The following is a 26700-nucleotide window of genomic DNA, read 5'->3' on the forward strand; positions in this document are numbered from 1 at the left end:
CCCCACCTCAAAAAGAAAAATAAATAAAATGAATTTGCAATGTTTTAATGAATATCAAAGTAGTAATCAACAGAAATTAGAAGAACATAATAATACTCTTTCTCTTAGAAAGTACAACAAAAATAAAATTTTTTACAGTTTTACTCTCAAACTTTTTTCCGTAGTAACATGCCTTACTCACCTCTACAATAGTTTTGTTGTGAGAATCTTGTAATATAAACCCTGGATGTTCTATGAAGCATTTTTAAACTTCTAGTTTATACCCTACTGACTCTTATTCAAGTGTTTTTAAAAAACATTTAAACAACTGTTCTTCTTTTCTTGCCAATATTTTTATAATTTCCAAGAGGTTTTAAGGATCTTGAGAGAACATTTATTTCAGAAGTATCTACTACAATTACTAGTCAGGAAAACAAATGTAGGTAGAGGAAAGACTTAACATTTTGTCCTATATACATCTTAATCATCCTAACAGTAGAAACTCACATGAAACTTTAAGATACAAGATGATATGAGAATCTCAACATAGAAAGCTGTCACTATAACTACAAGCAGTATACAAACATGCTTCTACTTTTACCTACGTAAGCTGACAGATGTTTAAGATACTGGGTTAACAAAGATCTTTTAGTAAAGTGACTTAGGCAGGCTTAAACTAGCAAGGATTAAGGATGAATCCTTACTAATTAATTGGAAGATCTGAGACATATTTTATATTTCATTTTACAAAATCAGAAATATTTATTTTGAAACAAGATAAGAAGACATGGTCTACCTGTCAAAAAACTACCACTCAGAAATAGTTTTCAGCCACAAAGCAGGAAAAACAAAACCATTTACCTTTCACATTGGCACCAAAAAGGTTAACTGCCCTGCCTTCTTGGATTAGAAAAACTAAAGCTGAGTGATAAGTAGTTTTGCAGGCGTCTGAACATGCCTAAGCCTTTAAATCAGTAAAATACTTTCTAAAAATTCTGATTACAAAAGTAATATATACTTACAAAAAGTTTAAACAGAACAAAATGGAAAAAAAAAAACAGAAAGGCCCCTATAAAACCCCTCTGGGTCCCCTTCCCCACCCCCCTGAAGAGAAACCACATTTAATAGTCTGGTGTATATCTTTCCAAATCTTTTGTTCTATACATGTAAAAAACATACATACTTTGATTTGGCTCAGACTATACATAGTGTTTTGCCACTTGCATTTTACACTTAATAAATCTTTGACATCTTTTCATGTCAGTACATGTTGGCTTGATAGTATTCTATCATTAAATACCCTTTCAAAAATGGCAAATCACTTTAAAAAAATCATTTGCATCGCCGGGCGCGGTGGCTCAAGCCTGTAATCCCAGCACTTTGGGAGGCCGAGGCGAGCGGATCACGAGGTCAAGAGATCGAGACCATCCTGGTCAACATGGTGAAACCCCGTCTCTACTAAAAATACAAAAGTTAGCTGGGCATGGTGGTGCGTGCCTGTAATCCCAGCTACTCAGGAGGCTGAGGCAGGAGAACTGCCTGAACCCAGGGGGCGGAGGTTGCGGTGAGCCGAGATCGCGCCATTGCACTCCAGCCTGGGTAACAAGAGCGAAACTCCGTCTCAGAGGAAAAAAAAAAAAAAAAAAAAAAAAAAAAAAAATCATTTGCACAAGTACGTGTTTATAATGTTAAAAGAAAATGGACAGAATCCTAAAACACAACAACAAACCTCTAAAAATAATCTCTATCTTTCTACCACTGTGGAACAATTTATTCCTTTTTCACATAAAACGAATTATGTGATTGGGGAGATTAACTGTAATCTCCACATTTATATACAGAATGCTCCATTTGTTAAGCCTATCTGAAAAGAATAAAAAATCCAGAAGATTAATTCACTTACACTCAGAAATTAAGTCAGTATACTATGAATACCCATTGTGATCAATTATAATATGATGCTTCTTAGTCTAGGGTTTAAATTAAATAAGAGTAAAAAAAATTGGATAAATAATACAGCTAATACCCTGAAAAATCCAGAAACTCATAGATATTGCCAACTAAAATACTGCCATGTACATTTTTTTTTCCTACTTGGTAGCAAATGCTAATGGAATTCAATCCTGATTACTTAAAGTCGGTTCAAATCACACATTCAATCAGGGCAATAACAAGAACATAACACACCTACCACAGAGTTAGATTAAGACATAAAAATTTTTTGCTTGAAAGTAATGACTGTGTAGCACATGGGACATTTGTCAACTGCTTCAGCACATTGTTTACAAGTGACTAGATGTCCACAAGGAACAAAAACAATAGCAATATTTCTATCCATACAGATTTTGCAAAGCTTCTCCTCTTGCAGGCGCCTTAGCTGCTCTTCAGTACTAATCTCTGTACAAAGAGAAAAGAATTATGCCAGTTTTAGACCTTCTTAGTTGTTTAAATTCATTGAAAACATTTATCGAAACTCTACTACGTGCCAAGCACCCAACAAGTGCCAGGAGATATGAGGATGACTCACAAATGGCATCTGCTCTTTAATAGCTCACATGCTAGTGGGAGAGGATGTAAAATGAGGCTACGGAGGTTAAGCACAAAGTACAAAGTGATAAGTGCTATAATAAAGTTATGTACAAAGTGCTCTGGGACAAGATGAGAGAACAAGTTCTTCTGCTCAGGCCAGTTGGAGAAGGCTTTACAGGATGGCAGTGGCTGGGTCAGGGGAGGAGGGAAGTAGAGGTGTGACGTTTAAGTGTGGACAATAATTTGCCAGGCAGAAAAGCAAGGGTTAGGTAAAAGGAGCAGCATATGGAAAGGTCACAACTAATTCCAGAAACAGAGGGATGGATTTGAAGGACACTTCTGAAGTGAGACAAGTAGGATTTGGTGACTGATTGGATATGAAGGCTGAAGAAGAAAGACAAACCAAAAAATAAAAATAAAAATAAAAAAAGGAAAGTCAAACTAAAGTTGATTTCAAGACTGTCAGCTTGGCTGACAAGGATATGGTGATGCCACTAGGAAATATAAAAGGAGGTAGAAGTTTGGGATCTTCAGATATTTTTGAGTTGTTTTCCAGACAACCATATAAAAACATCTAGTAGCCAATTGAAGAGTTAAATCTTGAGGTCAGGAGAAGTCAGGGCTAGAGAGAGAGCCCTGGATGTCATCAGCATATAGGTGGCAATGAAGTACTTGCTTAATTCAGCCTTTCCCCAGATAGGTTTTGTGAAATGTTAATATGCCACAAAAAATGTGTTTCATGGTCACATATAACAATAATGACAACAGCAGCAGGAGTTAACAGGAATATAACATAAACAGTATGTGCTAGGCACTATTCCAGATGCATTACATATTTTAACCATATCTTTATAATCACAAGTATTTATTTAACATCTTTATAATCATTATGTACCAGTGGTTTGCAAATATGGCTTCCCATGAGAATAACCTGGGGCATTTTTAAACAACAGATTTCTGGGCTCCATTCAAAGACTGTAAAATTGGCAGGGCGCAGTGGCTCACGCCTATAATCCCAGCCCTTTGGGAGGCCGAGGCGGGCAGATCATGAGGTCAATAGATCGAGACCATCCTGGTCAACAAGGTGAAACCCTGTCTCTACTAAAAATAAAAAAATTAACTGGGCATGGTGGTGCACGCCTGTAGTCCCAGCTACTCAGGAGGCTGAGGCAGGAGAATTGCGTGAACCCAGGAGGTGGAGGTCGCGGTGAGCCAAGATCGCGCCATTGCACTCCAGCCTCGGTAACAAGAGCGAAACTCTGTCTCAAAAAAAATAAAAAGATTAAAAAAAAAACAGAACTGTAAAGTTTCTGGGGTTGGGCACACTGGCATTTGAGAACCACTGTCATCCAGGACAGGGCAGTACAGTACAATATAGGACAATATAGTCTATGTTCCCACTTAGAACTGTATAATGCATTTCCCTTTTTAACTATGGGGTTCCTTTTTCATGGCATCCTTTTAGTATCCTGTTGAACACTATTCTGAAAACGGGTTTGGGGAAGCAATGGTTTATTCAACAAATATTTACTGTATGCTTAACTAGGTTCTAGGCACTAGGGATACAAGTAACAAATACATAAACCTCAGGCCCCCAGTTGTTCATAGACAAGGAAAGAACACAAGCAAACAGGAAATTATAAATGGTATGATGACAAAGATAATTACAATGTGTTATGAAAAGCACAGGAAGGGTGTGTGTACGTGTGTGTGCATGCATGCATAAATGAAGGCCTCCTGGAGGAAATTACATCTAAAACTAGGTCCAGAAGAATGAATTAGGAGTTTACTAGGAGAGAGAGGCTATAGGGCAGGCGTCCCCAAACTTTTTACACAGGGGGCCAGTTCACTGTCCCTCAGACCGTTGGAGGGCCGCCACATACTGTGCTCCTCTCACTGACCACCAATGAAAGAGGTGCCCCTTCCTGAAGTGCGGCGGGGGGGGCGGATAAATGGCCTCAGGGGGCCGCATGCCCGTAGTTTGGGGATGCTTGCTAGGGTATAAGGGAAGTGGGAGAAGAGTGTTTTAGGCAAAGGAAATGGCATAAGCAAGCTCCAAGGAGAGACACAGAATGTGGCATGCAAGTGCACAGGCAAAGCTTGGGCACAGAATTTCAGAAAATAGCATGAGATGAGGCTATGAAAGCACGTCTGATCATGAAACACTAGGCAAGCCATGTAAAGGAGTTTGGACTTGATCCCGAGGGCTCTGGGAGCCAGTGAAGGGTTTTAAACTAGAGACAGATATGATCACATCTATGTTTCAGAAAGGTTTCTCTGGCTAGAGGGTAGAGGAAAGGATTATTTAATCTCTTTCCTTTTAAAAAGCACCCTCTTGGGCATAATAAAAACTACAGCCTTGGCCGGGTGTGGTGACTTAAGCCTATAATCCCAGCACTTTGGGAGGCAGAGGCAGGTGGGTCACCTGAGGTCAGGAGTTCGAGACCAGCCTGGCTAACATGGTGAAACCCCGTTTCCACTAAAAATACAAAAAATTAGCTGGGCATGGTGGCAAGTGTAATCCCAGCTACTCAGGAGGCTGAGGCAGGAGAATCGCTTGAACCTGGGAGGTGGAGGTTGCAGTGAGCCAAGATCCTGCCACTGTACTCCAACTTGGGCAGTAAGAGCAAAACTCTGTCTCAAAAAACAAACAAACAAAAACAAAACAACTATAGGCTCAAACATGGAATGTGTCAGAGATAAGAAGATAAAGCACTTACCCTCAAGAAGCTTGTTCTAAAGGGCAGAGCAGAAACCAGTTCCAAAATAGTGTAAAAAACAAAGCTCAGGCTGGGCGCGGTGGCTCAAGCCTGTAATCCCAGCACTTTGGGAGGCCGAGGCGGGTGGATCACGAGGTCGAGAGATCGAGACCATCCTGGTCAACATGGTGAAACCCCGTCTCTACTAAAAATACAAAAAATTAGCTGGGCATGGTGGCTCGTGCCTGTAATCCCAGCTACTCAGGAGGCTGAGGCAGGAGAATTGCCTGAACCCAGGAGGCGGAGGTTGCGGTGAGCCGAGATCGCGCCATTGCACTCCAGCCTGGGTAACAAGAGCGAAACTCCGTCTACAAAAAAAAAAAAAACAAAAAACAAAAAACAAAGCTCAACCGGGCGTGGTGGCTCAAGCCTGTAACCCAAGCCCTTTGGGAGGCTGAGGCAGGTGGATCATTTGAGGTCAAGAGTTTGAGACCAGCCTAGCCAACCTGGTGAAACCTGGTCTTTACTAAAAATACAAAAAAATTTAGCAGGGTGTGGTGGCACATGCCTGTAATCCCAGCTATTCAGGAGGCTGAGGCAGGAGAATCACTAGAACTCAGGCGGAGGTTGCAGTGAGCTGAGATCCCGTCACTGCACTCTAGCCTGGGTGACAGAGCAAGACCCTGTCTCAAGGAAAAAAAATATCTCTACCAGCACCAGGAGTAGGTAAGAAGGAGCTCCTAATTCTGCCGTGGGTACAAGAGAAAACTTGAGAGAAGTGACTTCTGAGCTGAGCTTTGAAAGATGAGTTCACAAAGTAGATTCAGGGAGTTGGGGGTAGAGTGGGGAATGGGACTAGATACACAGATACAGAAATTTTAAAAAATAAAAAATAAGCCGGGCACGGTGGCTGAAGCCTGTAATCCCAGCACTTTGGGAGGCCGAGGCGGGTGGATCACGAGGTCGAGAGATCGAGACCATCCTGGTCAACATGGTGAAACCCCGTCTCTACTAAAAATACAAAAAATTAGCTGGGCATGGTGGCACGTGCCTGTAATCCCAGCTACTCAGGAGGCTGAGGCAGGAGAATTGCCTGAACCCAGGAGGCGGAGGTTGTGGTGAGCCGAGATCGCGCCATTGCACTCCAGCCTGGGCAACAAGAGCGAAACTCCATTTCAAAAAAAAAAAAAAAAAAAAAAAAAAAAAAAGCAGTAGGAGAATTCTCATCTTTTTTGAGGGAGGACTGTCAAGAGCTTTGAGAACAATTATAGGTAAAGTACCCAAAAGTGTACTCAGTTTGAAACCTCTTTTTTAACCTTGGATGTTACTGGCAAGCACTATAGTGTCCATCATCCTTAAATGAAATATATGTACATTTTTTTCTTTTCTTTCTTTTTTTTTTTTTGAGACAAGATCTCGCTCTGTTGCCCAGGTTGAAGTGCAGTAGCATGATCATGGCTCACTGCAGCCTTGACCTCCCGGGCTCAGGTGATCTTCCTCATCAGCCTCCCAGGTAGCTGGGACTACAGGCACACACCACCATGCCCAGCTAATTTTTGTATTTTTTGTAGAGACAGTTTGTCTCTACAGTTTGTCTCATTATGCTGCCCAGGCAATATATATATATAAATAAAAGTGTATATATATACATACACTTTTTTTTTTTAATAAAGATGGGGTTTCACCACGATGGCTAGGCTGGTCTTGAACTCCTTACCTCAGGTGATCCACCCACCTCAGCCTCCCAAAGTGCTAGGATTAGAGGCGTGAGCCACCGCACCTGGCCAATATTTTTAATCTTCTTTCCATGATTAATGTAATGGTATTTTGAAATGCTATTTGGGAAGTAATTAGGTTTAGATGAGGTCATGAAGATGAGGCCCCCATGATGGGATTAGTGTCCCTAAAAGTAGAGGAAACGAGACTGGAGTACTTGCTCCATCTTGTCCCACCTACCCACAACCCATGCCATGTGAGGACACAATGAGAAGGCAGCCATCTGCAAGGCAGGAGGAAGGCCCTCACCAATAACCAAATCAGCCAGCACCTTGATTTTGGAGGCTCCAAAACTGTCAGAAATAAGTCTGTTGTTTAACACACCTAGTCTATGGAATTTTGCTATGGCAGTTTCAGCAGACTAACACACAGCATTAAGCATTAAGGTTATGTTTAAAAAATGTCCTTATCTGCCTGCCCCGGCCTCCCAAAGTGTTGGGATTACAGGCGTGAGCCACCACACCAGGCCCTTTCTTGCTCTTTAAAACAGCAACACATACCATTCTGTAATGAAGTCTGACTTGATTCATCTTGTGTACTGTCTTTCTGAGCATTCACTAGATCTGCAACCAGAACCTCAAGTGATTTATAGTTGCTCCCAGATATCTGAATTTTTTCCTCCATTGTTTTCTTAATGTCCTTGAAATTGAAACCCATTCGTATAGCTTCTTGTACCATAGGATTTTCAAAGATGGTATCATCTGAAATAAAAATTGGTGAGGAAAAAAAAATAGAATTTAAACAATTATTTTCATTATCACAATTCAATAGCAAAATATAGTTAAAAGGAAAAAATTAAGCAGCAAACAAAAGTACAAAAACAAACTAGCAAAGCAAAGCTGCTTTGGGAAGATTTTTTGAAATATTCAGGCACTGAAGAATCACTTCCAGAATCTTACAATTAATTGTAAAGGCAATGAGTAAGTATTTTATAGTGTTTTGGATTATTCAAGATTAGGGGCTTTAAAAATCTGAATTTTTTGAATCTAGCTATACTCATTAACAATTAACCTAAAGTGCTTAAAGAGTAGATGTTATTACTGAGTCACTAGCAATTATTTAGGAAAAATGGTGTGAAATCAGGGAAGTCCCAGTTTATAACCTTGAATGGATCAATTTCCTACCTCTCAAACTTCATTTCTGTAGCAGAGCGGGTAGGACTAGACAAGGCAAGAAAGTCAATGGAAACTTGTTTTTATGATACTCAAAGTAGAAACACAGCATGTGTAGAGAAGTGCTAAGAGAGAACACTTATACCCTCTGACTCATCAATTACACTCTTAGGTATTAAAAATGAGTGTGTATCTCTGCCAAAGATATGCAGAAGAATATTCATAGCAGTGTTATTATAATAGCCCCAAACTAGAAACAACTCAAATGTCCATCATCAGGTGAATAGATAAATAAATTGTGGTATATTCAGACACTACACAGCAAGAAAAAAAAAAAAAACTATTGCCACAGACAATATGGATGAATCTCATAGGTATAATGAGTAAAACATAATCATAATTCATCATTATGCCACAAAAGAGTACCTACTGCATGAGTCCATTTATAAGAACTTCAAAACTAATCTATGGTAATAAACAAAATTAATCTATGGTAATAGAAGCCAGAATATAACTTGGGGGTGAGTACTCATAGGGAAGGAGCATGAAAGAGCTTTCTAGGGTTATGGAAATGTTCTATATCTTGATCTGGGGGATAGTTACACAGATAAATATATATATATATTTTAACATATATATTTTAATATGTATTTAACATATATATTTTACTTAATATGTATTAACATATATATGTTAAAATTCATCAAGTAGAAAACTTATGATTAGGGTGCTTTAAGCACTTTACTCTATGTACATTATAGCTCAATAGATGCTTTTTGAAAGAGAGGAGGCCAGGTTCAGTGGCTCACACCTGTAATCCCAGCACTTTGGGAGGCCAAGACAGGGAGGAGATTCCTTCAAACCAGGAGTTTGAAACCACCCTGGTCAACAAAGCATGACCCTGTTTCTATTAAAAATATATATATATATAAAATAAGGCTGGGCATGGTGGCTCAGGTCTGTAGTCCCAGCACTTTGGGAGGCTAAGCCGGGCAGATGGCTTGAGCCTAGGAGTTCGAGATCAGCCTGGAAAACCCTGGCTCTGCAAAAAATACGAAAATCAGCTGGGTGTGGCTGCACACGCCTGTGGTCCCAGCTACTGGGAAGGCTAAGGCTGGAGGATCCTGTGAGCCTGGGAGGTGAAGGCTGCAGTGAGCTGAGACTGCACCAGCCTTGGCAACTAAGTGAGATGCTATCTAAATAAATAAGTAAATAAATAAGTAGAGGAGGCTGGAAGAGATGTAGAGATGTAATTGTAAAGAACATATATAGTAAATAACAAAAGGCATTTTTATGGTAGGAAAGTAACTTAAGATTTGTGTTTTGATAAAGAAAAACTCTGTTGGGAGGTTACAATGCAGACAAAAGACCAGTTAAGGGACTACTACAATTGTCCAGATGAAAAATAAGGGCCTGAACTAGAGCAGAATCATGGGAAAGTCTGAAGCAACATTAAAAAGATGGAATCCATCAAATCTGATGATTAATTAAATATAAAAGGATTACAGAGAGCAAAGAGCTTAGGAACAACATAAATTACTGGGCAACCTTGTGAACTGCAGTACTATTAACCAATACAGGAGAAAAAAGTGCAGGACTGGATTCAGTCTAAGTGGTTTTTAGAGATGCATTCTATGTGGAAATGTCCAGAGGGCAACTAGACATTGCTCCTTCCTGCTTCTCTTATCTTTGACTTTTCTTTCTTTTCTTTTCTTTTTTTTTTTTTCCAGTTTGTTTTGTTGCTCCTTTACTTCTGCCCACTTAATTACATGTTGGTGGCTTCCTTCCATTCCCTCATGGACCCTTCTTAAAAATGGTCTTTGGGCCGGGCGCGGTGGCTCAAGCCTGTAATCCCAGCACTTTGGGAGGCCGAGGCGGGTGGATCATGAGGTCAAGAGATCAAGACCATCCTGGTCAACATGGTGAAACCCCGTCTCTACTAAAGATACAAAACATTAGCTGGGCATGGTGGCGCGTGCCTGTAATCCCAGCTACTCAGGAGGCTGAGGCAGGAGAATTGCCTGAACCCAGGAGGCGGAGGTTGCGGTGAGCCGAGATCGTGCCATTGCACTCCAGCCTGGGTAACAAGAGCGAAACTCCGTCTCAAAAAAAAAAAAAAAAAAAAAAAAGCTCTTTTGCCGGGCGCAGTGGCTCAAGCCTGTAATCCCAGCACTTTGGGAGGCTGAGGCGGGTGGATCATGAGGTCGAGAGATCAAGACCATCCTGGTCAACATGGTGAAACCCCCTCTCTACTAAAGATAAAAAAAATTAGCTGGGCGTGGTGGCACGTGCCTGTAATCCCAGCTACTCAGGAGGCTGAGGCAGGAGAATTGCTTGAACCCGGGAGGCGGAGGTTGCGGTGAGCCGAGATCGGGCCATTGCACTCCAGCCTGGGTAACAAGAGCGAAACTCCGTCTCAAAAAAAAAAAAAAAAAATGGTCTTTCCAGATGCTTCCCCTACCAGTACCATCTTACTCTCATTTATACAGGTTTTATTATGCCCCTTCTTCAATGTCCTACAGGTATCTCAATCTCAACTTGCTAAAAACAAAAAGAAAGAACATGGACCCCTACCTGATACCATATACAAAAATTAACTCAAAATGGATCAAAGACCAGAATGTAAGAGCTAATACCATAAAAATCTTCAAAAAAAAAACCCAAAAAACAAAAAAAAACATAGGTATAAACCTTGGTGACCCTGAATCAGGCAATGGTTTTTTGTTTGTTTGTTTTTCAGACAAAGTCTTGTTCTGTGGCCCAGCTGGAGTGCAGTGGCGAGATCTTGGCTCACTGTAACCTCTGCCACCTGTGTTCAAGCAATTCCCCCTGCCTCAGCCTCCCAAGTAGCTGGGACTACAGGCGCACGTCACCACGTCTGGCTAATTTTTTTTTTTTTTTTTTTTTTAGTAGAGACGGGGTTTCACCGTGTTGGCCAGGACGGTCTCGATTTGACCTCGTGATCCACCTGCCTCGGCCTCCCGAAGTTCTGGGATTACAGGCGTGAGACACAGCGCCTGGCCACAATGGTTTCTTTTTTTTTTTGAGACGGAGTTCCACTCTTGTTACCCAGGCTGGAGTGCAATGGCGCGATCTCGGCTCACCACAACCTCCGCCTCCCGGGTTCAAGCAATTCTCCTGCCTCAGCCACCTGAGCAGCTGGAATTACAGGAACGTGCCACCATGCCCAGCTAATTTTTTGTATTTTTAGTAGAGACGGGGTTTCACCATGTTGACCAGGATGGTCTCGATCTCTCGACCTCGTGATCCACCCACCTCGGCCTCCCAAAGTGCTAGGATTACAGGCTTGAGCCACCACACCCGGCCCACAATGGTTTCTTAAATGCGACATAAAAAGCATGAGCAAAACCCCAAAAAACAGATAAACTAAATTTCATCAAAATTAAAGACATTTATGCTTCAAAGAACACCAATAAGAAAGTAAAAAAGGTGGCCGGGCGCAGTGACTCATGCCTGTAATCCCAGCACTTTAAGAAGCTGAGGCAGGCAGATTGTTTGAGCCCAAGAGTTTGAGACCAGGCAGGGCAAAAATGGTAAAACCCTGTCTCCATAAAAAATACAAAAATTCTGGCTGGGCTCCGTGGCTCACACCTGTAATCCCAGCACTTTAGGAGGCCGAGGTGGGTGCATCATGAGGTCAGGAGATCAAGATCATCCTGGCCAACATGGTGAAACCCTGTCTCTACTAAAATCCAAAAAGTAGCTGGGCATGGTCTTGCGTGCCTGTAATTCCAGGTGGTGATGCACACCTGGAGTCCCAGCTACCCAGAAGGCTGAGGCAGGTGAATCGCTTGAGCCAGGGAGGTTGAGGCCACAGTGAGTATGACTGCACTACTTGCACTTCAGCCCAGGTGACTAAGCAAGACCTTGTCTCAAAAAATAATTAAATTAAATTAAAAAATGGGCTGGGCGCGATGGCTCACACCTGTAATCCCAGCACTTTGGGAGGCCGAGGCGGGTGGATCACGAGGTCAAGAGATCGAGACCATCCTCGTCGACATGGTGAAACCCCATCTCTACTAAAAATACAAAAAATCAGCTGGGCATGGTGGCATGTACCTGTAATCCCAGCTACTCAGGAGGCTGAGGAAGGAGAATTGCCTGAACCCGGGAGGCGGAGGTTGCGGTGAGCCGAGATCGTGCCATTGCACTCCAGCCTGGGTAACAAGAGCAAAACTCTGTCTCAAAAAAAAAAAAAAAGGGCCGGGCACAGTGACTCACGCCTGTAATCCCAGCACTTTGGAAGGCCAAGGCACACAGATCACCTGTTCAAGACCAGGTCAGGAGTTCAAGACCAGCCTGGCTAATGTGGCAACACCATGTCTCTACTAAAAATACAGATATTAGCCAGGTGTGGTGGTGCGCACCTGTAATCCCAGCTACTAGGGAGGTTGAGGCAGGAGAATTGCTTGAACCTAGGAGGAAGAGGCTGCAGTAAGCCAAGATCGTACCAGTGAACTCCAGCCTGGGTGACAGAGCAAGACACTGTCTCAAAAAAAAAAAAAAAAAGTCAAAGGAGATTAAGAGACATTTCTACAAAGATTTATAAATGGCCAATAAGCACATGAAAAGATGCTCAGCATCCTCAACCATCAGGGAAATGCCAAACAAAACCACAGTGAGATACCATGTCACATCCACTGGAATGACTGTGATAAATAAGACAGACAATGAATGTAGAGAAAATGAACTCCTCATACACTGCTGGTAGGAATGTCAAAGGGCACAGTCACTTTGGAAATCTGTCTGGTAGTTTATCAAAAGGTTAAATACTGAACAACCACATGATCCAGCAATTCCGTCCCTGGATATATACCCAAGATAATTAAGAACATGACTATAGAAAAATTTATACATGGATGTTCATAGAACCATCATTCATAATAGTCAAAAAGCAGAAACAAGCCAAATGTCAACTGACAAATGGATAAACAAAATGTCACATTATTTATACAATGGACTCTTTCTACCATAAAAAAGAACTGAGTACTCATATATGCTACAACATAGATGCACCTTGAAGATATATATCACATGATTCCACTTATATTAAATGTCCTGAATAGGCAAATCTATAGAGACAGAAAGTAGGTTACTGGTTGCCTTGGCCTAGGGGCAGGGTGGGCAATGGGGAATGACTGTTGATGGGTGAGTATGGAGTTTCTTGTTGGGGTAATGACAGTGTTCTGCAATTAAAGAGTAGTAATGCCACTTGCTGCATAGAGGGTAGCCCTGCTCTGCAGAAGCAGTCATGGAGCAGAATTTATGTGGTTTTTTCTTTTTTGAGACAGAATCTCAGTCCATCACCCAGGCTGGAGTGCAGTGGCAATCTTGGCTCACTGAAACCTCTGCCTCCCAGGTTCAAGGAATTTTTATGCCTCCTGAGTAGCTGGGACTACAGGTATGCACCACCATGGCCAAGTAATTTTTCTCTTTGAGGTGTTTTGCTCCTTTTTGTCCTGGCTGAAGTGCAATGGTGCAATCTCAGCTCACTGCAACCTCTACCTCCAGGGTTCAAGCAACTCTCCTGCCTCAAGACTCCTAAGTAGCTGGGATTACAGGGGCACGCCACCACGCTCAGCTAGTTTTGTATTTTTAGTAGAGACGGGGTTTTACCATGTTAGCCAGGCTGGTCTTGAACTCCTGACCTGAGGTGATCTGCCCACTTCGACCTCTCAAAGTGCTGGGATTACAGGCGTGAACCACTGCACTCAGCAATTTTTGTATTTTTAGTAGAAATGGGCTTTTACGGCCGGGCGTGGTGGCTCAAGCTTGTAATCTCAGCACTTTGGGAGGCCGAGGCGGGCGGATCACAAGGTCAAGAGATCGAGACCATCCTGGTCAACATGGTGAAACCTCGTCTCTACTAAAAATACAAAAAATTAGCTGGGCATGGTGGTGCGTGCCTGTAATCCCAGCTACTCAGGAGGCTGAGGCAGGAGAATTGCCTGAACCCAGGAGGCGGAGGTTGCGGTGAGCCGAGATCGCGCCATTGCACTCCAGCCTGGGTAACGAGAGCAAAACTCCGTCTCAAAAAAAAAAAAAAAAAAGAAAGAAATGGGCTTTTACTATGTTGGCCTGGCTAGTCTTGAACTCCTGACCTCAAGTGATCTGCCCACCTCAGCCTCCCAAAGTGCTGGGATTACAGGCATGAGCCACTGCAGCCAGCTGAATTTATTATTTTTTATATATAACAAAAATAGAAGTAATGGTTGCACAACCTTGTGAATATACTAAAAAAAATACTAAATTATACAGTTTATAGGATGAAATTTATGATGTATGAATTATATCTCAATTTTAAAACATCAACCATAAACCAGAAGTCTCATTAAATGTCATAAAAAGAGTAATATGTATTGTAACAATGATTAAATACCACAGGATATTATCAAGAAATGTTATAGATGCTGGATGCGGTGGCATACAGTTGTAGTCCCAGCTACTCAGGAGACTAAGACAGGAGGATAACATGAGCCCAGGAATTTGAGGCTGCAGTGAGCTATGATCGTGCTTGTGAATAGTCACTGCACTTCAGCCTAGTCAACATAGGGAGACGGTCTCAAAAAACAAAGTGCTATAGTATCTTCGTTTCTTAGAAACTGTTAACAATATAGGCTAAACAAATGATTTATTAGGTTGTATTGTTTATGCTCATTATAAAACCCATATCAACTAATATTAAAGTAGCTCTCCTTCTCAAGCATATTTATGAATACCTACACAGTACTGTCTTGCCTTCTAATTCTTCTCTCTTTTTAGACGGAGTTTTTGCTCTTGTTGCCCAGGTTGGAGTGCAATGGTGCGATCTTGGCTCACTGCAACCTCCACCTCCTGGATTCAAGCAATTCTCCTGCCTCAGCCTCCCAAGTATCTGGGATTTCAGGCATGAGCCACCACGCCTGGCTAATTTTGTATTTTTAGTAGAGACCCAGTTTCACCATATTGGTCAGGCTGGTCCACCGGCCTCAGCCTCCCAAAGTGCTGGGATTACAGGTGTAAGCCATTGCACCCAGCTATTTGTAATTCTTGAGAGACTAAATAGATGATGCTACCAGTATAGGAATGGGGAGTCACTAAATACATTCAAAATTAAACTTTCTACTACTTTTGAAATATGATGCCTAAGTTGAAAATGAGATCTGCAGTGTGATGTAGGATTCAGAAGACCTTGCTTATAGTCCTAGTTCCACTATGATTTGTAATGTGACTGTGGGCAAGTCACTTAAACCTCTATGACTGTTTCTTCATCTGAAAAGTGGGGATAACACCAGGTGTGGTAGCTAACTCCTGTAATCCCATCAGTTTGGGAGGCTGAGGTGGGTGGATCATGAGGTCAGGAGTTCAAGACTAGCCTGGCCAAGATGGTGAAACCTGGTCTCTACTAAAAATGCAAAAATTAGCTGGGCATGGTGACGGGCACCTGTAATCCCAGCTACTCAGGAGGCTGAGGCAGGAGAATCGCTTGAACCTAGGAGGTGGAGTTTGCAGTGAGCTAAGACCGCACCACTGCATTCCAGCTAGGGTGACAGAGTGAAATGCTGACTCAAAAAAAAAAAAAAGAAAAAAAAATAGAAAAGTGGAGATAACAACTGTCTTCCTCGTTCAATTGTTATCTTTCTCTGCCCACTTTCTGAGTTTTAAAAGCTTTACTTCTCCATAAGGTAACAGGAGGTAAACAAACCAAACCTTACACGTCTGTGAAGAAGCTGGGGAAGGTACAATGACAGTATGGGATAAAGAAGGAGGAGGACTAGGGCTTATCATGGTAATGGCACACTAGTATAACACTGAATTCATAATTCTGGCTTACTTAAGGAACCCCAGGGACAAAAATACACTTCACCCTTTCTCATGATTTTAGCAGAAATGGTAATGAGACAGCCTATGAGTGTTCCTCCTGAACTTGGAAAAACTATCTGATGTCCTACTAACATTCTTTTTTTTTTTTTTTTTTTGAGATGGAGTTTTCGCTCTTGTTACCCAGGCTGGAGTGCAATGGCGCGATCTCAGCTCACCGCAACCTCCGCCTCCTGGGTTCAGGCAATTCTCCTACCTCAGCCTCCTGAGTAGCTGGGATTACAGGCACGCACCACCATGCCCAGCTATTTTTTTTGTATTTTTAGTAGAGACAGGGTTTCACCATGTTGACCAAGATGGTCTCGATCTCTTGACCTTGTGATCCACCTGCCTCGGCCTCCCAAAGTGCTGGGATTACAGGCTTGAGCCACCGCGCCCGGCCTAACATTCTTAATACAGACATGTCTGACTGAAATTTTTTTTCTTTTTTTTTTTTGAGATGGAGTCTCACTCTGTTGCCAGGCTGGAGTGCACTGGCATGATCTCGGCTCACTGCAACCTCTGCTGCCCAGGTTCAAGAGATTATCCTGCCTCAGTCTCCCAAGTAGCTGGGATTACAGGTGCACACCATCATACCCGGCTAATTTTTGTATTTTTAGTAGAGATGGGGTTTCACCACGTTGGCCAGGCTGATCTTGAATTCCTGACCTCAGGTGATCTGCCCACCTCCACTTCCCAAAGTGTTGGGATTACAGGCGTGAGCCAGCATGCCTGGCCTATGACTGAAATTTAAAAGTACTTCATTAAATTCTTTTTAATAAAATTTTTGTTTTATACACACACACACACACACACACACACACACACACACACACACATATATATATTTTTTAATTTTTTTTTTTCAGGGACGGGGTTTTGCTATGTTGCCCAGTCTGGTCTCAAACTCCTGAGCTTAAGTGATCTGCCTGCCTTGGCCTCCCAAAGTGCTGGGATTACAGACATGACCCACTGTCCCCCACCTAAATTTTTAATTTATAGTGATCTCATCTCAAATAAATATATTATGATGACCTTGAAAGAACATGCCTGTCTTTCCAACCCATAAATAATAACTATAATAAATTGGCAGTTAAATTAAAGGGATATTTAATTTAACAAGCATGTTTACCAATTCTTCCAGTTAGTGATGGTGTTTTCTCAGTAGTTCTTACCTATAATAGAAATATAAATTGTAAAAGTTAGAATTATTATTATTATTATTATTTTTTTTTTATTTTTTTTTTTGAGACGGAGTTTCGCGCTTGTTACCCAGGCTGGAGTGCAATGGCACGATCTCGGCTCACCGCAACCTCCGCCTCCTGGTCTCAGGCAATTCTCCTGCCTCAGCCTCCTAAGTAGCTGGGATTACAGGCATGCGCCACCACGCCCAGCTATTTTATTGTATTTTTAGTAGAGACGGGGTTTCACCATGTTGACCAGGATGGTCTCGATCTTTCAACCTCGTGATCCACCCGCCTCGGCCTCCCAAAGTGCTGGGATTACAGGCTTGAGCCACCGCGCCCGGCCAGAATTATTTTTGGTAGAGGCAATCATTTCAATTTGAAAAGTTAAATTAATCATAAATTTAAAATAAATTGGCTTTATTCCAATTCAGTATATGAATATTCACAAGAGGCATAGCCTGATGGAGCTAGAAGGAAGTTATAAAATTATCTAATCCAATCCTTCATTTTACAAAGAAGAAGCTGAGGCCCAGGGAAAATGAATGACTTTAAGGTAGAGCCATTTGGGCAACTCTTGTCTCCCATTTTAGTCCAGCGTTCTTTCTACCTATTACTAATGCCTTGGCCACCCCAGTTCATGATATTAATTTTATTTTTTTAATTTTTGAGACACAGTTTCATTCTTGTTGCCCAGGCTGGAGTGCAGTGGTACGATCTTGGCTCACTGCGACCTCCACCTCCCGGGTTCAAGTGATTCTCCTGCCTCAGCCTCCCAAATAGCTGAGATTACAGGCGCCGACCACCACACCTGGCTAATTTTTTGTATTTTTAGTAGAGACTGGGTTTCATCATGTTGGCCAGGCTCACCTCGAACTCCTGACCTCAGGTGATCCACCTGCCTTGGCCTCCCAATGTGCTGGGATTACAGGCATGAACTACCACGCTCAGCCCATCCTATCAATTCAGATACATTTTTGAGATTTTAAATACTGTCTGCAAAAAGTTTAAAACTACTTACGAGTACAAAGCATATTATACAAATACCTGATTTCAGAAGGCGAAGGGACTTTCAGTATTCTAGTTCTTCAAGCCCATTTTTGCCTACAGTAATACTTAAATCAGTTTATCCTGATTCCCTTTTCACAAATTTACTTCAGGTAAAGAATAAGAAAACACTTTTTAGCTTCTCTCTCTCTCTCTCTCTCTCTCTCTCTCTCTTTAAGAGATATTAGGTCTCACTTTCTCACTCAGGCTGGAGTGCAGTGGAGTGAACATGGCTCACTGCATCCTCTGACCCTCTGGGGTCAAGCAATCCTCCTGCCTCAGCCTCCCAAGTAGCTGGACTACATACAGGTAGGTATCGCATGTCTGGCTAATTGGTTTTTAAAATTTTTTGTAGAGACAGTGTCTCACTATGTTGCCTAGGCTGATCTCAAACTCCTGGGCTCAAGTGATCCTCTCTCCTTCGCCTCTCAAAGTGTTGCAATTATAGGCGTGAAACACTGTGCCAGGCTAGCTCTCACCTTTAAAGCCCATCATACATCGATTATTATTTTGTTTTTAAATTAAAATTTTTGTTTTGATGTAATGTACACATAAATTGATTTATACTAAACTGTGAATTTTACATGAAGAAATAACTAAAAACAAATGATATAATATTTGAGAATGCAAATTATATAATGAGGCTTACCAGACATTCCTCAAGTGAATGGGTTAAATGAATATTGTTTACATATTCTTGTCCCTTTTGTTCCAACAGATATTTACACCTAAACAATTAAAAGGATAAACTTTAGTAGCTGATAAATTAGTGAGTATAAGCAAAGATATAATCTCCATCATATTAATTCTATTAATGCCATTAACTTGTTTTTCAATACTTCTTTTTTTTTTTTTTTTTTTTTTTTTTTTTTGAGACGGAGTTTCGCTCTTGTTACCCAGGCTGGAGTGCAATGGCGCGATCTCGGCTCACCGCAACCTCCGCCTCCTGGGTTCAGGCAATTCTCCTGCCTCAGCCTCCTGAGTAGCTGGGATTACAGGCACGTGTCACCATGCCCAGCTAACTTTTTGTATTTTTAGTAGAGACGGGGTTTCACCATGTTGACCAGGATGGTCTCGATCTCTCAACCTCGTGATCCACCCGCCTCGGCCTCCCAAAGTGCTGGGATTACAGGCTTGAGCCACCGCGCCCGGCCTTGTTTTTCAATACTTCTAAGGAGCCACAAAGTAAAATGTTACCCAGTTCCCTATCTGACTGTCATTTTAAGGTTAAAAAAACTCCCTTTGTTAAGTTACCTCTGCTAATGTTAGTAGAGGAAAAAATATCAACTTGTGAACTTTCTAAAACAAGTTATTAAATTAGCACCTTGGCTTTTTTTTTTTTTTTGAGACAGAGTCACCCAGGCTGGAGTGCAATGGCGCAATCCTGACTCACTGCAACTTCCACCACCTGGGTTCAAGCAATTTTCCTGCCTCAGCCTCCCCAGTAGCTGGGATTATAGGCATGCACCACCATGCCTGGCTAATTTTTGTATTTTTAGTATTTTGTATTTTTAGAGACAGAATTTTACCATGTTGGTCAGGCTGGTCTCGAACTCCTCACCTCAAGTGATCTGCCCACCTCGGCCTCCCAAAAGTGCTAGGATTATAGGCATGAGCCACTGTACCCAGACAATCTTCTTAACAGGTTTTAGTTAGAGAATTAATCAATTGCCTATTAAAAAGGAATTTTTTAGGCAATTTAAGGCTAAGATTTCTTTTCAAATGATCGTTCCAAAATAATTGTTTTTTTTCTTTGAGAAGGGGTCTCACTCACTTGCCCTGGCTGGAGTGCAGTGGTACTGAGCGCAGTGGCATCATCTCAGCTCAAGCAACCTCTGCCTCCCCAGCTCAAGCAATCCTCTCAACTCAGCTTCACAAGTAACTAGGGCTAAAGGTGTATGCCACCATGCCTGGCTAAATTTTTTTGTGTTTCTTGTAGAGACAGGGTGTCACTATGTTGCCCAGGCTAATCTCGAACTCGAGCTCCAGCAATCCACCCACCTCAGCCTCCCAAAGTGCTGGGATTACAGGAATGAGTCACCACATCCTGCCCAGAGATTTTAAAATGTGAACAGTTGTGTGTCATGGAGATAATGAGATACATCAATATTTCCTAGGGGTATGATGGCTTCTTAAGGAATCTCCTTGGCTCTCATGCCAATCATAAAAAAGCCTACTTCCAACAACAAAAGAGTGCACATTTCCTAATTTGTATTTAGAAATGGAATAACCTAGAGGCCGAGTGTGGTAGCTCATGCCTGTAATCCCAGCACTTTGGGAGGCTAGGGCAGGAGGATCACCTGAGGTAAGGAGTTCAAGACCAGTCTGACCAACATGGTAAAACCCCGTCTCCGCTAAAAATACAAAAATTAGCTGGGCATGGTGGCAGGTACCTGTAATCCCAGCTACTCGGGAGGCTGAGGCACAAGGGGCAGAGGTTGCAGTGAACCAAGATTGTGCCACTGCACTCCAGCCTGGGTGACAAGAGTAAAACTTCGTCTCAAAAATAAAAACTAAAAAAAGAAATGGAATAATCTGGCCAGGCACGGTGGTTAACAACTGTAATCCCAGCACTTTGGGAGGCTGAGGCGGGCCAATTACCTGAGGTCAGGAGTTCGAGACTAGTCTGGCCAACATGGTAAAACCCTGTCTCTAATAAAAACACAAAAATCAGCCGGGCGTGGTGGTGGGTGCCTGTAATCCCAGCTATTTGGGAGGCTGAGGCAAGAGAATTGCTTAAACTCAGCAAGTGGAGGTTGCAGTGAGCCCAGACTGTGCCGCTGAACTCCAGCCTGGGCAACAGAGTGAGACTCTGTCTTAAAAAAAAAAAAAAAAAAAAAAAAAAGGGATCATTTGAATGTCATAGATATGATACATAAGCAGTGGATGTTTTGGCATCAGAGAAGGCTTAGGTGGGTTTTTTCCTTATTTTTATAAATCTGGCATGAATTTCAAGCCATAGTGAAGGCAGAAATCATTGAGGTAAAAAGTAATTCAAGTCTCCCACTGCATGCTATCCAACTTGCCTGTGAATGAATGAATAATTGAGTATCTTACCCTGGATACCATTTAGCATGTTGTTCCCAAGGGTCTTCACTGGGCTTCCAATCAGTTAGCCCTCCTCCACAGTGAAAGCACTTTACTTTATCACCGTCACCTAAGAAAACACACAAGAATATATGTATTTGTGCAATTAGAAGCTTACACAAAAATATTCAGTTAACACCTAAAAATTAAGCACATCGCTGGGCGCGGTGGCTCACACCTGTAATCCTAGCACTTTGGGAGGCCAAGGTGGGTGGATCACCTGAGGTCAGGAGTTCAAGACCAGCCTGGCCATCATGGAGAAACCCCATCTTTAAAAAAAGAAAAAAAAAAATTAAGCACATCTAAAAAACATGAAAATCTCACAGCTTAAAACAAGACATTCAAATTCACATCTAAGTAACACATATGATCTTTATCATTTGAGGAAGAAATACTAAATTCACTGATTCAATCTGAGGTATTTTTACAGAACAAAAATAAAACTACCCAAGTTTTACATTAAAAAATTAAGATTGTGGCCGGGTGTGGTGGCTCACGCTTGTAATCCAAGCACTTTGGAGGCCAAAGCGGGCGGATCACCTGAGGTCGGGAGTTCAAGACCAGCCTGACCAACATGGTGAAATCCTGTTTAAAAAAAAAAAAATTAAGATTGCTACTTTCTTTTTTTCTTTTTGAGACTGAGTCTTGCTCTGCTGCCCAGACTGGAGTGTACTGGCACAGTCTCAGCTCACTACAACCTCCGACTCCTGAGTTCAAGTGATTCTCCTACCTCAGCCTCCCAAGTAGCTGGGATTACAAGCATGAACAACCACAACCGGCTGATTTTTTATATTTTTGGTAGAAACGGGGTTTTACCATGCTGGCCAGTCTGATCTTGAATTCCTGACCTCAAATGATCCGCCTACCCTGGCCTCCCAAAGTGCTGGGATTACAGGCGTGGGCCACCGCACCCAGCATACTTTCTTTTTAGTATGTTATTTGGGCCACCAATATTGTACTTACAGTTTCAAACTATGAAACTTTAAAACAAGTTATTTTCCAAGTATTTAGTAACATCAAAGTTCTACATAATGGAATTATGAGAGAAGTTTCTCTAAGTTTACAGCTACATGACACTAAACAAACCTTCACGATTACTATATAATGGTACGTAAATAAAATATTTTGAAATAACCAATATTATAGGTATTATTCAATCTTAAAATAAATGGGTCAAATATATAATGGCATAATTTTTAAAAATATGTTTAGAAGCATTCACACCAATGGCCCTTCCTGGCATGTCTACCACAGTCCCATTTGAAAAGCACTCATATGAAGCACAAAGCATAATACAAGGCAGCTTGCATATATGTACTCTGTGTACTAAAGGCAGATGTCAATTTTAATACAGTATGAGCCAAACTAAACTCTCTAATGTTAGCTCTTTTTTATAAAGTTATTGTGGGCCAGGCACAGTGGCTCACACCTGTAATCCCAGCACTTTGGGAGGCCAAGGTGGGCAGATCACAAAGTCAAGACATCAAGACCATCCTGACCAACATGGTGAAACCCTGTCTCTACTAAAAATACAAAACAGCTGGGCGTGGTGGCGTGCACCTGTTGTCCCAGTTACTTGGGAGACTGAGGCAGGAGAATTGCTTGAACCCAGGAGGGGGAGGTTGCAGTGAGCCGAGATTGCACCACTGCACTCCAGCCTGGTGACAGATTGAGACTCCGTCTCAATAAATAAATAAATAAATAAATAAATAAAGTTATTGTGAAGATAAGCATGGTAGCTCACGCCTGAAATTCCAACACTTTGGGAGGCTGAGGTGGGCAGATCACTTGAAGTCGGGAGTTCGAGACCAGCCTGGCCAACATGGCAAAACAAAAATTATCCATGCGCGGTATTGGTACAGGTACGTGCCTGTAATTCCAGCCACTCAGGAGGCTGAGGCACAATAATAGCATGAACCCAGGAGGCAGAGGTTACAGTGAGCCAAGATCATGCCACTGCACTCCAGTTTAGGTAATGGAGTAAGAGACTGTCTCAAAAAAAAAAAAAAAAAACAGTGACAGGTGCAGTGGCTCACGCCTGTAATCCCAGCACTTTGGGAGGCTGAGGCCGGTGGATCACCTGAGGTGGGGAGTTTGAGACCAGCCTGACCAACAAGGAGAAACCCCGTCTCTACTTAAAATAGAAAATTAGCTGGGCGTGTTGGCGCCTGCCTGTAATCCCACTACTCGGGAGGCTGAGGCAGGAGAATTGCTTGAACCTGGGAGGCAGAGGTTGCGGCAAGCTGAAACTGTGCTATTGCACTCCAGTCTGGGCAACAAGAGTGAAACTCCATCTCAAAAAAAAAAAGTTATTAAAGTTATTGTGGGCCGGGTGGTCCAGCCTGGGCAACAAGAGCGAAACTCTGTCTCAAAAAACAAAAAAAAGTTATTAAAGTTATTGTGGACTGGGTGTGGTAGCTCATGCCTGTAATCCCAGCACCTTGGAAGGCTGCGAGGGCAGATCATGAGGTCAGGCGATTGAGACCATACTGGTTGTGGTGAAACCCCGAAGAAGAGAAGGGAGGGGAGGAGAGGGGAGGAGAGAGGAGGGGAGCAGAGTGGAAGGGAGAGGAGGGCAAGGGAGGGGAGGAAAGAAAGGAAGGGAAGGAGGGAGGGAAAAGGAAAGAAAGAAAAAGTAGAAAGAAAAAAAAAGTTATTGTGAAGCTTAGAGAAAAATGCATGAAGTATACATACTGTGCACATACAATAGGTGCTCAAAAATCAAAGTATTTTATTAGACCCACTTTGTTATTGGGGATGTCTACCATCTTTTGCATATTATTACTTCCTAAAAACAATTACATGAAGAGAAACATGACTCATAATATGATAGTCTTTTTCACATAAATTCAGTAGTTACATTACAGGTTCAACATAAGAGTTCACAGAATAAGATGAATATAGGTATAATCATGCCAAAATATACCTAAATATTTACTAGTTCGGGGGGCTAAAGGCATCTATTTACTTTTTAGGAGCCCTGGCATAGTTGGGAAGTTATTTATTGGTTTTATAATAAAGTTTACCTAAAGCATAAAATCCAGCTCTTGCAAGCTGCTCCTTGTTAACTGAGTATATCCACGTCCCAAAAGTAATGATCCGTGCTTCATAATCTGCCATGGATGGATTTCTTGGAAGATTTGTTGAATTTGGGTAATTCCTATCAGAACTCACAGGATCAGATTCACTTCGGATATTAAGATTGCGGCCCAAAACAAAGAAGCAATTAGGAAAGTGTCGCCTGTGTTCTGACCAGGCACGATCACAAGGTTCCCAATTTTTCAGTTTTCCACCACAACAAAAGCACTGCACTTGGTCATCAATACCTGTGTAGTAGAGTCCAGCACTCGCTAACTCTCTTGGGGTTAGGTGGGCATAGTCTGGCCAGTTCTGAAAGGATTTCAATCTAGCTTCTTCACTATGCATGGCAGGGTTCCTCGGGTATATGGTGTCTGATATATCTACAACCTGCCCAGTTCTCAAAAGATAGTCTGCATGTGTCTCAGATGGCCTGTCTAAAGCAAAATGATTTCTGCTTCCCAGATAGTTTTCAACTTTGTACTGACCATTCTGGATACCAGGATTTGTAGGTTGCGTGGCACTATTTTCAAAATAAAAGCCGTTGATAAATCTGCAATTTGGGGATACTTTCCTGTGTCTTCCAATTGCTGAGTCTCCATATTGCCATCTATCTACGGCTGCATGACAACTAAAGCACCGCACAGTATCTCCTTCACCAGTATAAAGAAACCCTGCTCTTGCCAGTGTTGATGCTGAAACGGGACTACTACTTGGAAAATTAGCAAAAGTTTTTAATCTATTAAACTCTTCTACAAATTCTTCATCTTTATTGATGTCTGCAGGTACACAAGTTTTAGATCCTTCAAAACTGTTAAAAGTCATCTTCTCTTGAAAATAGGACTTGTCCACCTTTTCTAAAAAGAGAACATTATATTAGGAAATCCAAAATGTGAAACATAAGCAATAGACTTTTGTTACTAGGAGCTAACAAATTATCCACTTAGGACATAAAAATAATGACACGACCTCTAAGAAACATTCTAATTCTAAATACTAGAGTTCAACATTACCACATAATTCAAGTCATAAAGTAAAATCGAGCATTTTTTTTTTTTTTGAGGAAAGTAATATTTAAGCAGGTAGAATAAAACTAATAATTTTTAAATGCTAATTTTACATAAATATGGAACTGTGATGCAGAATATATTATAATTATTAACCATGTCAAATCATTAATTAGGAAAAACAAAAGAAGCATAAAATATGCAGATTATCAAAGTCTATCCATAATTGTTATAATGAATCATTGTATATTCAAGGCATCAAAATTCAGTTTTTACAAATTAAAAAATGTTCAGAATGTTAATGAATTAATTTTTAATATTTCTTTGCTTAGCAAAATATGTTTCTATTTATTTATTTATTTATTTATTAAGATCCTCATTGTAGAAACTGAGTAAACTTCCTGGATGACTCATGCAAGTATCCATGGTGAGGGTCTCTTCTGATTAGAGAAAATGGAATTGAAGCAAAATATGTTTTAATATAATATTGGTTCCAATGTGTTCTTTTTTTTTTTTCTTTTTTTTGAGACAGAGTTTCGCTCTTGTTACCCAGGCTGGAGTGCAATGGCACGATCTCGGCTCACCGCAACCTCCGCCTCCTGGGCTCAAGCAATTCTCCTGCCTCAGCCTCCTGAGTAGCTGGGATTACAGGCACACGCCACCATGCCCAGCTAATTTTTGTATTTTTAGTAGAGACGGGGTTTCACCATGTTGACCAGGATGGTCTCGATCTCTTGACCTCGTGATCCACCCGCCTCGGCCTCCCAAAGTGCTGGGATTACAGGCTTGAGCCACCGCGCCCGGCTCCAATGTGTTCTTTAAGAGTATCAAATATTTCTGATTTTCATGCATGAACAAGAGCTCATTTTTTGTTGGAACTGGATAATTCCAGATATACATATAATACTGCCCTCTACAGGGTGGCTCAGGAAAAATTCTAAGTACTTGGAAACCTTAATTGCTATTACTTTTTTCTTTCTTTTTTTTTTTTTTGCCCATGACACAGCCCTTGGGAGGTCCTGGGAACATGTGCCCTGCAATTACTTTTACTATTAACTTCCCCTGGTCAAGGAACAATCTGTTCAAATGGAAGATAAGTATTGTTGCAATCTTATTAGAGCTGCCAATTTACAGCTGTGTAATGTTTAACCCAGATAAAATACTAAAGGAAACCCATTAGGTTATGAGAAGGGTGGCAAGATAATTTATGTTCCAAACCTGGACACTTCTCAAAGTGAAAAATTACACTAGTAATAATCACACTGGGACAATAGGCATAAATCAGGGTTGCCCCAGGTAAACTAGAGCATATGGCAACCCTAGCTATGAGGCAAACCTGGTT

At 41.6% G+C, this 26700-nt stretch overlaps 1 protein-coding gene across 4 annotated transcripts in view; it reads right to left on the reverse strand.

Annotated features, from left to right (window-relative positions):
- Positions 1–350: 350 nt before the first annotated feature.
- Positions 351–26700, reverse strand: part of XIAP (X-linked inhibitor of apoptosis) — a 50632-nt gene continuing 24282 nt past the window's right edge. For all 4 annotated transcript variants that reach the window (XM_074391978.1, XM_010341719.2, XM_074391976.1 and 1 more), the window contains 6 exons: positions 24300–25208; positions 21244–21343; positions 18836–18914; positions 17088–17130; positions 7484–7684; positions 351–2376 (listed from right to left, as the gene is read on the reverse strand). In XM_074391978.1, the coding sequence (XP_074248079.1) occupies positions 2183–2376; positions 7484–7684; positions 17088–17130; positions 18836–18914; positions 21244–21343; positions 24300–25176 (1494 nt within the window). In that variant the 5' untranslated portion in view covers positions 25177–25208 and the 3' untranslated portion in view covers positions 351–2182. The remainder of the gene's footprint in view (positions 2377–7483; positions 7685–17087; positions 17131–18835; positions 18915–21243; positions 21344–24299; positions 25209–26700) is intronic.

This window comes from Saimiri boliviensis, chromosome X (assembly GCF_048565385.1).
Source record: "Saimiri boliviensis isolate mSaiBol1 chromosome X, mSaiBol1.pri, whole genome shotgun sequence".
In the NCBI taxonomy this organism is placed as follows: domain Eukaryota; kingdom Metazoa; phylum Chordata; class Mammalia; order Primates; family Cebidae; genus Saimiri; species Saimiri boliviensis.